Source organism: Silurus aristotelis, assembly GCF_946808225.1.
Source record: "Silurus aristotelis genome assembly, chromosome: 6".
In the NCBI taxonomy this organism is placed as follows: Eukaryota; Metazoa; Chordata; class Actinopteri; order Siluriformes; family Siluridae; genus Silurus; species Silurus aristotelis.
In genome coordinates, this window is record NC_139579.1 from 25036646 (window position 1) to 25051170 (window position 14525).

The 14525-nt window shown below is 36.2% G+C and overlaps 1 protein-coding gene across 1 annotated transcript in view; it reads right to left on the reverse strand.

Annotated features, from left to right (window-relative positions):
* Nucleotides 1-14525, reverse strand: part of pxdn (peroxidasin) — a 56823-nt gene that overhangs the window by 38765 nt on the left and 3533 nt on the right. Inside the window, exon 2 of the mRNA XM_083543905.1 lies at nt 721-792. Coding sequence (XP_083400031.1) covers nt 721-792 — 72 coding nt within the window. The remainder of the gene's footprint in view (nt 1-720; nt 793-14525) is intronic.

Below are 14525 nucleotides of genomic sequence, written 5' to 3' on the forward strand. Positions count from 1 at the left end.
CACATTTTAAACAGATGGTAATACAGTGAAGATATACATCATGAAATCTCTCAAAACGCAAATGGGAATAAAAATAAAAACCTTTCACTGCAACAAAGAAAACATTTAAAAAACCTCATACAAATCTACTGTACTAAGATTCACTAAATCTGTTCTGGTGACTCATTGTTTGTTTGTCTGTTTATACTATGAAGTATAAGGAATAAAATATGAAGACCTGCGCATATAAGAAAATAATTAATGAAGGGGTGAGGGATATGAGAAATAGCTGAGTTACTTTAACCACATAACGGACTGTCTCCAAGTGTCTTACTTCCCTTATATCACAGCATTTATTAATTTAAACTTAAACAAATTATATTTTTTTCCATTTACAGTTAAATTTGATAGGCCTCATTTAGCAAAGCCGTTATAAGCATTAGTCAGAACACCTTCTAACCAATCAGCTTTAAGAATTCAACAGTGATGTACATAAATATATACTGCCTTGCATACATGTATATCTATTAAAGGAATAGTTTCCGAGCAGCTGTGTGATATTAAACAGTGCCCACAAGAGCAGGAAAAATAAATTCTGCAAGGATTATAAGGTGACCTGCATGTGTGGCCTGCAGCCGGAACAAGCGGCCCGGAGCATGCTGTCAAAGTAAACACACGCTCATAAAAGTTTGTCCGTGCATGAAAACAAAGTGAGTCAGGCTAATGGCACAGGGTACTTACAGTGTATTGAGGTTCCTCAGTCGTCTGAAAGAGCCTGATTGCAAGTCTTTAATTTTGTTAAACCTCAGGTCTCTGTTAAAAAAGAAACATGCAGTAAGATTGATTAAATAATAACACATTTAATAAGCAATTAAACATATTAGCAATAGATATAATTTTATTATTGTATTTTTTTAGAAAGTAGGATCCTTAAAATTATACTTCAGAAAGGAAACATTTTTTATTATGAACAAGTTGCAGAATATATATGTGGTAACATCTGATACCACATGATACAGTTACAAATATTGGAGGTTAGAGGTTAGCCGATCTGTGTGAGCAGAGAACGTTCATTACACATTAAATGCAGGTATTTGCAAAGACACAGTCATGCATGAGAGCAGTTCAGCTATGTGAGCACTGAGCACTGAGACACTCACACTTTCTTTCCACACACTCAGTTCCCTTGTCCTAATGATCTCTGTTATAGATACTGTTTAAACAATATAACATCTCAAACATAGAACTGTGTACAGAAACTTCACTACTGCCAGCAAAAGGCAACAACCAACATAAAAAGGACTGAATAAAATGACCGCATAGGTTAATCATTTTGGTCTGCATTATCTAGTGTCCATGTTCTTTGGAAAGCTATCTGTTTTCTAATCAATTAAAAAACAGGTTTATCTAAAGAATCCCTAAACAACATGTTGTAGTCACAACATAGATAGCTTTGTGCTAAAAGGTGAATTATAACTCACGATGTATAAAACTTAGCCTTGGTCATAAGCTCAATTCTTGATTTTTCAGGACACCCTGAGCTACCGTATCACTGGACTGTCAAAGAGAACTGAGGATAGCATTTTAAAAAGGAAAGATAAAGCCTTAAATTGTCGACAGGAACTCCAATAAGAACTAAAGAAAAGTAAACCTTAATCTATGTTTAGCAAAAGCTTTGCATCTCAGTATCTGCTCTCTTATAGAAAGCTGCCTTAAGCAAAAATAAAATTTTGACAATCAATATTACAGAATACAAATCAAAAAGCTAGGTTTTTTTTAGGACTGCTGTAGTTGGATCAGTAAAAGACTCTGTCTGCCATGTATGGCTAGCCTGTTTGAGCGCAAGGCGCAGTTTGAGCACAGTGTGTTGTGGCATGCCCAGACAGGGCCAGAGCTGAATTCCACAGGCCTTCCACATTGCTGCAGGCAATACTCACAGTAAAGACATAGAGCTGCTGCAGAATGGTGTGGAAACTATTTAGCACTTGGACAAACATCACTGATTGTTTGGACGTGCTATAATGGATGCTTCATCAATTTTCTTCAGTATAACTTTAACTGTTGGATTCAGAATTCCAACAAAAATAAGATTCTCCTCCCAGTACCTCAACACTACAGAGCGCCTGAATGAAAATAATGTGGCAAAGTAAAAAAAAAAAAAAAAATTTAATTATGAAACCAGTTCGAAACAGGAAATAGCGCATTTGTCTAGACCTTAATATAGAGGCTGCTAAAACGTGACCAAATATTAATATAACGGTCCATGGCCAGGAAAACTGAATATACTGAAATATTGTTGATACATTTCCTAATGCCCAAAGCCTAATGTATGTATCATATAAATATTCAGTGAAAACTACACGAAAAGACATACGTAGGGAGGGAGATCTTTACCCCTTATAGCCTCAGAACTACTTTGTTCGCACAGGTGATGTACATTTGTCTACATCATTTGCCTGTTTGCCTTCATACTTTGCATACAATGTTACAGTACATTACACTACATTAATGGATCATCCATGAAACAATAATTTGTGTTGAAACAGCTTATAAAAATGTGCTCTCTCTCACCAGTCTGAAATTTTCCTCTGGCTAAAATACAATATATTTTACTAAGAAAAAGGAAATAAACCACTCCTTACAAAAAACACTGCGTCAAGCTTTTCTTTCCATGAATGTATAAATCCATTTGTTAAAATTCTGTGGTAAACGGGTCATTCAGGTTCTTAAGAATGAGCTGTTACTATGGAAAAATAACAATAAAACAAGCATAATATATAATAATATACACTTACTGAAACAAAATGTAGTTGTAAATATGTTTCAACATCGCCCAACACACATATAATTATAGTCTTTTATCTGATAACATTGTTTTATAATGACATCATCTTGGAAAGAAAGAACAACTTAAAAACACTGCTGAAATTCATTGGATGTTTCCCAAATTCCAGCTATGAAAACAGATTGTTTCAGCATGGTTGAGGTTGAAGAGTTTTGGGCTGTATGGCTTACATGATGAGAAAACTGCCTTGGATAAATAGTTGCCTTAAGAAGACTTAAAGACAATGTGGTATTGTGTGTAATCAGTACATCATTGTACCGTTCAGAGATCCCTGCAGTGTTTACAGAGTGGTCTATGGCGGCTTATCAGGACAGGAAGTAATTGGGAATATGGCTTCAATCACAACACAAATATTTTCTAAACAAGATTTATAAATCTTTTGCTTTATAATAACAATATAATAATATTTAGTGGATTGAATAGTAGTATAACGAAGTAACCCATCTATGAGAAATTATGAAAACAGTATGTTTGTTTTCACAAGAAACTGGTGTAGCATATACCATAGTATCATCGCAATCTAATTCTAAATATACAATATAGAAAGGGCAACCTGCCAACATGTAACTAAATATAACCTATAATTAAAACATATCAAGAGGAAGTGAATGGCTTTGTGTTTTACATCTACCATTAACCAGCCTTCAAAATGACTAGAGACTTGGACTAAGCTAGCGTGTCCTTCAATAAATCACAGGCAAGAGGACTAGAAGTGGTTACCTGGCAAGTCTGACTTCGCATGAATGTGAGCGGAATAAAAATCACAAAAATCTTAGCCACACGATATGCTAGAACATTCAGTATGAAGACGTGAAAAAATATTAACACAAATACTAGCTGAGGAAAATTTTATATTTTTAATTTATACATATACTACATTTATACAATTTATACAATTCTTTGTGTAAGAAAGGGGTTATGGGGAAGTGTTTAAAAATACCACACAATCCTGTGAAGTACAAGCATTCTCCACAGCTGATAACATACACTTAAGCAACAGAAGAGCCATTAACACAAGCTGAATAAATATCTACAGCTGACCCGGCTTTAGACGATGGGGCAGTATAATGGAGCACAGGGTGGAACAGGTTGAGATTGGATTCAGAGAGGCTGTGACTCAGTGTCTCAAGATATTTGTGCTTTCTTGGTACAGTCTGAATATTTATTGGGGCTTGATTTGTGCCAAGTCTGCCAATCAGAAACACATTATATTGATAATGGTATAGTGTGTGTATGTACAGTATATATTCATTTACTCATAGTAGCCTAGCGGATAAGTAGGTTCAACAATCTCAAAAAAGTTACTTGGTCCCACTGCCTCCCGCATACGCCTCTGCCAAGGTGCAACCGTGACCCGGCAAAAACTGTAAGCCTAGGTGGATTAATAAGCATACATGAGTGGGATCTTTTCAGGATGACAAACATGTACTTTTATAGAGACACGGTTGACACAGAGCAAAAAAATAAAGTCACTACTCAGTCACTTTGCTGAGTGTGCAAACATGCTACCTGCAAATTGTTTGATTTGCAATAATAAAGAATTACTCTATAAAGAATCAACAACTCAACAAGCTAACTCGATCACTATTTTGCAAATATTATATTACATTTATAATTTACATTAAAATTTCAACTAAAACATGGGACTGAGCAGCACACTGAAGCTTGGCCCAGAAGTCTATATCCAATACAATAAATAAAAAAATAAAAAGAGTTTCTTATGCTTTACTCTTATCCAGGTTATAATATTATTACTCCCTTCCCTTCTCTTCTTTAACCTGAAAGGGTGGAAATGTTTGTTTTCCTGTTTTTAATCTAGATAATTTGATTGTTTATTAAATGGAAAATCATGAGGTGGCAGAAATCAATAGTGAACAAGCCAACAAATACCAGGTGTCCATCATGCGTGAAATGTAAAAGACATCCGCAAATTAAAAGCAAGACAAGAATTTAAACAATGGCCTGAAAATTGTTTTAGTATCTTTCCCAGTATTAGTGGACACAGTCTGTGTGGAGGCAAAGCTGGAAATAATGGAGAGGGCTGTCATTCGTAAAACCACCATAAGATAAAATAATGTGGTATCTATGAAGAAATGAAATAAGAAGGCAAATCAACTTATCTGACAGTGAAATAAATGTACCTATTAAAAAAAAAAAATAATATATATATATATATATATATATATATATATATATATATATATTAATTAACAGTTTACCTGCTAATACTAGCTTAATACTAGCTCACTTCTGATTTACACAGGGGCCATTTTGAACTAGTTTATGACTTTTATGACCAGTGGCATAGGAAACATTGTAATGCCAAAGGAAATCTGACATAAAAAAAAAAAAAACAGCTGATAATCAACGATTTACACTTATTTTCTCACTCACTGCATTGTCATTTTTATCCAAAACAATTACCAACCATTTACCTTGCATCATCATATCACAACAAACTAACGCAGCAGTAAACTGCGCTGTACTAAACGCTACACATTAACTGCTGAGAGTAACAACAGTGCTTTTGAAGCCCAAAGATAACATCTCTGGAATCTTGATAACGTTAACTCCAGCATGATTCCTGAAGAGATGACACGATTCAACCATGTCTTCAGTGAAATAAAAGCTTCTGGGGAACAAGACTGCAATGTGATCCAAAGTCGATCCATGACAACAGTTAAAAAACAGGATGCAGCAGCTCTGCCTGTTGTAACTCTGCTGCTTGCCAGCGGGATCCCTTAGGGGAAATTCCACCATAAGGACGTTTGTTTGCTAAAGCTCCTTGAGAACGATAACACAATAAACTGCAAATCTTTGAGGCGTTTTAAGAAATAAAATGCGATGGCGTGAGTTCCGGTCACGTTCCAGATAGCAAAGGTCACCATTGAACTGCATATAAATGATTAAACAAGAAATAAGTGAAATCCCCTCTGTACAGGCTTTGCTTTAGTGATTTTAAACCTGGCGTTTGCACTTCATTTTGAAAGCATATCAGTATCAGCAAATCTACTACATTATACTAGTATACTAGAATTCTACTATAGTTAAATAAATTGAGCTACTGTCACCATTCAAGGTTTTATACCAAATTTTTTATTCGATTTTGAATTGTATTTTATAAAACATTTTGGTTCATATTATCACTGATTTATACCAGCTATATAATCTCGCTCTTTCATCCTCTGTCCCTCTATAAACACAAAAGAGTGCAGCCTCAGCCTCACTTTCCTGTGCTGGAAAATGTACAGCAGGGGTCAAATCCCCTGAATTCTAATCCACTTTGCTTCCTGTTTATGTACTTTGTCATCTACTAGTTGTTACTTTGCAAAGTTTTGGCAACATATTCCATCTGGATTCTATATGTTTGTGCATCATACAAGACATGAACACTCCAAAACTATGCTATTATTGCTCATTTTTCTAGAAAAGTAACTTGTTTGTTCCTTATATAGAGTAGATACATTTGAAGTTTGCATACTGTTGCACTGCTAATAATTCAGTGTAAAACAATTCTTTTAAAACACTTGCTATGAAGCCTGTGTCTTTCAGATGAGAGCATTTTGGCACTGAGGAACATTTGTTTGCCATGTGTGAAGCAGAGCAAAACGATAATTAGGGCTTTCACACAAACAGGTGGTGCGAAGGATCAGCTTGAGAATCGTAGATTAATGATGTCATGCTAAACAAGAATAAAGCTGCCTCCCACATAGAGCACGGACATTCCCGGCATACATTACCAGTCCACTCCATGCAAAGTCTGTTTTGGGAAATGCGCATTACAAGTTACATTCGCATGCAAATGGTGGAGCGAGAGAATGGCTCGAGGGATTAATGCAGCACATGTAATGATAAAAATCACTCACAAACATAATGATTTAATAAGTTCGAGGTGTTCAGGGCATCCAAAAACATGTCTCTGGTGAAGTGAATTTGGATGACACAACCTTAAATTGTATAAACTTTACTAAGATTCCTGACTGCATTTGGACTGAACTTGGAATTCTATAAAAACATCGCAAACGCATATATTTAACATATTTCACTAAGGTGACCAAGAAGAGAGAGGTCAAAGGAGCATTTCTTTCAATAACTCCCCGTGCAAATAAGCAAAGCTTTAGGGATTTTTCTGGCTTGGCATTCAACAATGCTGTAGAGGATGAACTCCTGACAAAGCCTGACTGCAGCAAATCGCACACAATGCTGCTTCTCTTTCTCTCTGATTCACTCTGACTGGACTGTCTGTTTCACAAAGATGTCCCAATTCAGAATGGGACAAATAAAAGGTGGTGAAACAAGGAACGCCATCGGCGCCTGACCGTAATTTTGGCTAAATGAAGTGGCCTGACATTTAAAGCCTCAGCTTTAAGGGGTCATAAATGTGGCCACAAATCAAGTCATTACTCTGTTACGGCTCTTCAGTAATACCCCTCGCTTGTTACGCACCAATTCTCCTGAACCCTCCAGCATTTCTTAGCTCAGCCGACAGTCTCTTAGTCAAAACCCATACACCATATTGACCATATAAACACGTGCATGCACCAGCCATAATGATTAAACACTTCCTTTCATGCACAGTGGCTGGTATTATCATTAAGCATTACTATTTTTCATGCATTTCTCATCTATAATTTAGAGCAAAGGCTCCTGTATGCTTTCCTAATTCCCAGTTATATTAGCCTGAAAGTCCCATTAACAAAAAGCAACATAATATAATTTTATTATATATTAAAGAAACATATGTAACTACATACAATACTACACTATAATATACAAAAATGACACCATTATATTGTAATATTTTATCCTCTCTTGTTAATCTCTCTTATATAGTTTATAAACTCAGCACAAAAGTAAAAAACTGTGAGGTGTGGTGTTCACTTGTAGCATGTAAAATCTTATTACAGTCTGACTAACGTATCTGCTTTCACTCAAAGCATTTTAATGCCAGGCGACTGTGTTGCGCTAGCATTAGTGTTATATAACAGGTTTTTATGCTACATTGTACAGTACTGCCGTTTTGTCACTGTTTCCACATCACTTCATATTTCTTGAAAGATTGTCTAGCATTCGTTCAAGCTAATTAATATGGCTAGTAAAGATAGTTTCAACCAGCAGTCCAACAAAGTCATTAGTTTAGAGGCGGTGGTCTTTGGAGAGTGAAGAGTGGAGACAGATCCAAATAGTGTTTAAAAAAAAAAAAAAAAAAAAAAATGCAAACAGAGAGTACTTTTCTCAAGTTGGACAAATATTAAATAATCATGACATCGATTGGGGAAAGAAAATGCTCACTTAAAATTCCTACTCAGGAACATGAACAAGTCAATTAAGCAATAAACAAAATTGAACTAACTTCTTTTTTATAGTATTTATGGTAGAAAGACAAGTATTTGCTTTGGACCTCTCAACAATACCTGACTCATCACACCCAGTGCTGAATTTGCACATTCATGGTAAGTCAGATGCAGCATAAATTTCGCAGTTGACCGCTTTACTGAACCTGATTGTTCAGCAGGCAACTGCGATTGAAAAACTGGTAAACAACATTATGTAATGTGCGTCTCCCAGGCATGTGTTCTACTGACCTGTCCACACAGAAATAAAGAACACCTCAGCAATGTGTAAAAGCAAAAGGTGAAAAATGTGACCCAAAGATAGGTTTTGAAAACACTTCTCTAAGCTTACTATCACAAAGCTCTTGACCTTCGACATCATATATCAGCAAAAAAAAACTGCAAATCACAAAAAAAGCTTGTTCAAAAGTGAAAAGTGAAAACACAGAGCTGTGACAAGACCTACATATCGTAGCATGATAGTGTGAGGTTATATTTTGTATTCATACTGTTCTTATTTTTACCATGTTCATTTTTTTAGGTCTTATGTGTAAAAGTGTGGTTTAGTATCACTTTCGAATTAAAGAAAGAAAGATTATAATTTGTTGATGTTTAGTTAATGGTCAACAAACAGTCATAAATTCATTCTCTTTAATCAAGTTTAGATAATATATAATATATGATGTTCTAATACATGAAATGATCCATATAATGAAATAAGACTTTGTCAGCCCTACTAAAACATTTCCACTATGACTATAGTCTTATGACATCATCCATTTGGTTGCATTTATCAGCCACATTTCATTACACAATAAAATGAATGACATTATATATAAAAAACAACAAGAAAAAAAAAAACATTAGATGTCCTGGCAAAGACCTGCGTTTTGGCATAAAGCAACGGGTCTGAAAAAAGCAGAGGCAGACTGAAAATCCTTCATCATGCTCTCAGACCAGAACCTGTTAAGTAAAAGCAATCATTTCTCCATCTAAGAAAGTAGCAGGATATGAGGATTACTCAGTGTCATTACAGAGAACCATTTGCAGCCAGAGTCAGCACCTCGAGTCAGTGAATAAAAAATAAATAAAATAAGCTCAACAAGAGAAACATCCCCATAATCGCCTGATACAACCTTAAATCATGTTTAGCTGAAGAGAGGAAAGGAAATCAAGCACAGTAGCTCATCTGAAACCAGATGTGACCTTAAACCAGAGATGCCCGAACGTTTTCCTACAAAGGGCCAAAAATCAAACATGTTTGAGGGCCGTGTGCTGAAAAGTAAATATTGCATTATACCCAACTGTATTTTAGTCAAAGTCGCCATGGGTCCTCTTATTCATGATTTCCTAGTATTCAGAAATAAATAGGATAAATAGAAAACATAACTTTTTTATTTTTTGTATTTCAGTGAAATTTACAGGACAAGGAATACATTGAAACAATACCATTTATTCCATAATAAATGCCTTATACAGCTATTAAACCTATAATAAATACAATACATATGTTTTTAATATCAGTCAGCTCTAGTAAGAGACATGAGGCTGGGCCGTATTTTTCAAAAGCGGTTCCAATTTGGGATAAATCAATTCAGTTATATTCAATAAATTCAATAATTCTTGATTTTTCTCTACATTTTATTTCAGTTGACATTTTTAAAGTTGCTATGTTATGTCATGTTAAAAAAGAAATAAAAAACTCACTGGCAATACACACACACACACACACACACACACACACACACACACACACACACACACACACATATATATATATATAATACTGTATGTGTGTGTGTGTGTGTGTGTGTGTGTGTGTGTGTGTGTGTGTGTGTGTGTATACATGTGTGTGTTAACGTGTCTGTGTGTGTGTTTTTAGAAAGGAAGGCATCATGTTTTAATGAGGAGCCATCTGAGCTTTTCATCGAGGTGGAGTGTTCAACCCTGTGTTAGGGCCTGCACCTGAGGGGCTCTCTGAACAGCAGGTATACACACACACACACACACACACACACACACACACACACACACACACACACACACACACACACACACACACACATATATAAACAGTAATACATCCATTTATGGTCTGACCAGTGAGGCTTCCTAAACAAGTACTAGTAGAGTATCAAAGTTTTTTCTGCAAACACCATTGCACACATAAACATGCAACTTACACAAAAATATTTTTAAGCATTAGTGCTATAAATTGATTAAGCTTGGGGATGCTGCTGTCTATCATTATCACGCCCACATTATTTTACAGAAATAAATTAGCTTTTTGTTAGGCTTTAGCTACAATTAAATCAGAGTAACTGGCATACATTTCTTCTGTTCCTGATTGATTAACAAATTATATTTACATTTCATTACAACAGTCGATCTTTCACCAGCTTCTATATTATGTTTCTTTTTAAATTACTAAGCAGTTCAAAGACCTTCCCATGTTGTTAAAAGGTATAGTTTTAATTGTCTAAGTGTTACAAAGCACTGACACTAGAGGGTCCTTCCAAAAATAGCAAATAAATGTGCTTGAAAAACAACTTTGCAACAAATGGAAAATATTGGAACTGGATTTGGAAGCAATCTTTTTTTAAATGAAAATATGTATACATCAGGAAACATGAAATATTCATGAGTCATATTTTAGCTCTGTATATTCAAGCTTTGTGTCCGTATCTGTACTCAGAATTATATTTAACCATCTACACACATATATCCCGTAAAGTGCCCACCTTTTATAGAGGTGTAAATAATATGTGGAAAAATAAATTAAAGGAACAGTCAATTTAATTACAGTATATATTTCATAAGGAATTATGAATGAAAACTGAAAGTAACCAATGTGTGTAACCAAGGCAAGGTCAGAATGTCTCAGTACATGGATGCTTTTTTGACACACATACAGAAGTATGAATACCACAGTGAATACTTTAAGTGCGCAGTATCTGAGATGCAGCACCTGTCTAAGTATCTGCACTTCCATCATGTCCAAAGGTTACATTCTTTCCTGGTTTGAATCACTGTGCCCAAGGGGAGGGCTTCTATAACTAGTGTGTAACATGATTTACACAACAATAATTGGAAAGTGAAGTGGAGATATGAGATCCGGGCACATTCGTGTCCTGACGAGCACAGACACAGCACGCAACAGGTGACTGCATTAAACCATGCAGGCGTGTGAAATGTAGAATGTAACAACTGCTCAGACTCCACGGATTTCCAGAACGGAGAAGTGTAGCAGGAGGGAAAGAACACTGAGCCGTAAAACTGATCACATGCATAGTGGTGTAATAAGCCAGGAAGTGAGGATACAGGAGCTCGCTTGGATTCAGTCGTTGTGCGCTTATAAGTGCCAGGGTCTGAAAAATGGTGTGCTGTCTGTATTCAGGGCTCGCTTGCAGCTTCACCCACTGAATAGAAGTCTCTGTTTGCACAGATGTATATCCAGGCACGAAAAACTAAAACATTCAGCTATCACAAGGGGAACGTATTACACACTCTAGATTCAGACTCACAGGACCAGGGGTGATGTTCTCCCTCTGTTTTGCTGTTTACTGGATGCATTCTCCTCTAAACTGGCATTAGTTTCTAGTGCACACAGAGAGCCGACACTGACTTCGACACCCTGACCTCTGTATTGCTAAATCAGGCGTACAGCTCCATTGACTTTCTTCTCTTTGGCGAGCAAACATTACTCAAGACAATAGTGTGACTGTTTCGTGTGCAGTTAAAAGTCTCATGGCTTGACTCAATAATTCCACATGCTTGCCAGACTAATAAACAACAGTGAACCGAGGACACTTAATTGATTCTGCTCTATTCAAAATATCACCTACTTTTCCAAAAAAAAAAAAAAAAAAAAGGTAGTTTTCCATCTCATTGTAAATGATAAGTTCCCTTCAAAAAACATATCGGATTCTCTAAGCCTTTCTCTGCTGATGCACCAGTATATGTACATGAACGTGTGTGTGCATGCACGTAGTGTGCTAAGCGACAGAAAATATGTTAAGCGCTTTACAATCTGCAGTACAGCATACAGCGTGCCTGTTTGTGTGTATGTGTGCAGCCTGCTCATAGACAAAAGGCATACCTAGTGACACTTTATACTCTCTGAATTACACTGTACTTTGTGTGTGTGTGTGTGGGTGTGTGTGTGTGTGTGTTGTGAGACACATGCTATTGCATTCCATAGTGCTTCTGAATGTTACAGCGGCAGTTTCTGAATCTTCTTTTTTTTTGTTACAGAAACTAGCTAGCTAACACATTAAGTAAGCCAGCAACATCAGTATGCATCGTATATATACAAAAACTAGCCATTCCTTAGTGTTTTTCTGACTCAGCAGTGACAGATAAACTTCCACACATGGAGCTCTGGCAAAACGCAAAGAAGTCAACACAATAACATTTTGGATCACTGGTAATACATGTTTTTGACATTCTGTTTTTTATTTTTCACACCATTAAACTAGTTGCATTATTTATTTACCGTAATTTCTGGACTATTAAGCGCACCCATATATAAGCCGCAAGTGTCTACATTGAAACTAATGAACTTTACACAGGCTTTAATGAAAGACAGTGTCTGTTACACGGTGTAACATGTGAAATATGTTGCGCTTCTTTTAGGAGCATAGCATAGCATTTTTCCGGTATTACTGCATGTGTGGAGACCGAGGAATATGTCCTTATTATTTTCTGATGCTCATTTGACTAACCCGTAACGCTGTTGCCAAGAAAAATATAAAAGCACGAGTTTTGGAAACCTGTCTGTGCTTATATGATTTCTGTTGCAACTGGAGTTAGCAAACTCTCCCTTCACCCAGACTCAACGCGCTACAACGGCTTGTATCTAAACAGTGGCCTACCAAGAAAGTAATTGTTCACTTTCTTCCTCCTTCCTTTTACAACTATTTCTCTCGGGAGTTTATCTTTTGCCATTGTCGTGCGTTTAAAAATCTCTATCGGTGGAAGTTTTTTCTCCCGATGCTGTGCAGCTCAAAACACAGGTGAGGTGGTTTTTTTCGTTTCCGTTCGGAAATTTCATTGGTCTAATGTTATGGGGTTAAGTTTTTTGGCTTGAAGTTTGTGAAACCGGGAAAAACCCAGGAAAAATAAGCCGCGGGGTTCAAAACGTGGGAAAAAAGTAGCGGCTTATAGTCCGAAAAATACGGTAGTTGTTTTCTTTTTGCCAAAAGGGAGGTTCATGTTGACGGAAGTGGCATAAATTGGGAAATGTAATAAATCACCATCAATCCAGGATAGCTAGATAGATAGAGAGAAGCAAGCATTTACATGTCACATGTACATTACAGCACAGTGAAATTCTTTCTTTACATATACCAGCTTATTAAGAAACTGGGATCAGAGTGCAGGGTCACTCATGATACAGCATGGAGCAGAGAAGTACAAGGGCATTGCTCAAGGGAACCATAACTGTTGAGCTACAGTACCGCTTCCCCACCACTACCACTATTAATTCCCTGGAACTGGTTCTACTCAATAATCAATATAATTACCATCCCAGTTTTCAGGATTCATCAAATTCACGTTATCACTATTATGTCTTTCGTTTACATGAAATGCTGCATTTATTTCTTCAAAAGAGAGAGAAAACAGGAAAGCTATTGAGCGAGCCATTATAATGCAAGTGATAACAGGTACTAAGTTGTTTTACAGACAATCGACAACCTCAGATAAACTACAGATAAACATTTGGGTCTCTTCTTTAATAAATATCTGTATATTTTAAGTATATTAAGTATATTAGGTATAAACAGAAAAAAACACTTGTAATGTGAATGTAGTGCTACTAAAAAATAATTATCCTTCCAATGCAACTCCCATTTGTGCCTAAAAACCACATGCTTAGTTGTGCTGAACTTACTTTTGACTTATTATATCAGAGTTTATAATTTTGGCATGTTCGTGTGAATTAATTGCGCTTAGTCCCACTTTTTAGTCTCTGACATTAATAGGTCAGCAAGCTAACTATCTGGTTCTTGTTGGTTTTCTTTGGTCAGTGTAATATTTGCTATCATATTCCAGTGCAGTTCTTATAAAGCCACTATTCCCCAAAACAACTGCCAACCCACAACCCACTGAAAGCAAAACCTCGATGTCACAAAAACAGAAGTCACAGTCTAACACAAATCATGGAAAGAAATTATAATCTTTTGTATCCTAAATCAAAGTTGGATTCTGGCATGACTCACAGAACACACATTTTGTACTGACCATGGCTTCTAATCTAACTAAACTAACAATAAAAAAAAAGGACCATGCTGAGCTGAAGTCAGAGGAGAACACGAGGACCTGTAAGGTCATGCTGTCATTACAACAGGGTGTTGGGTTACTAATTG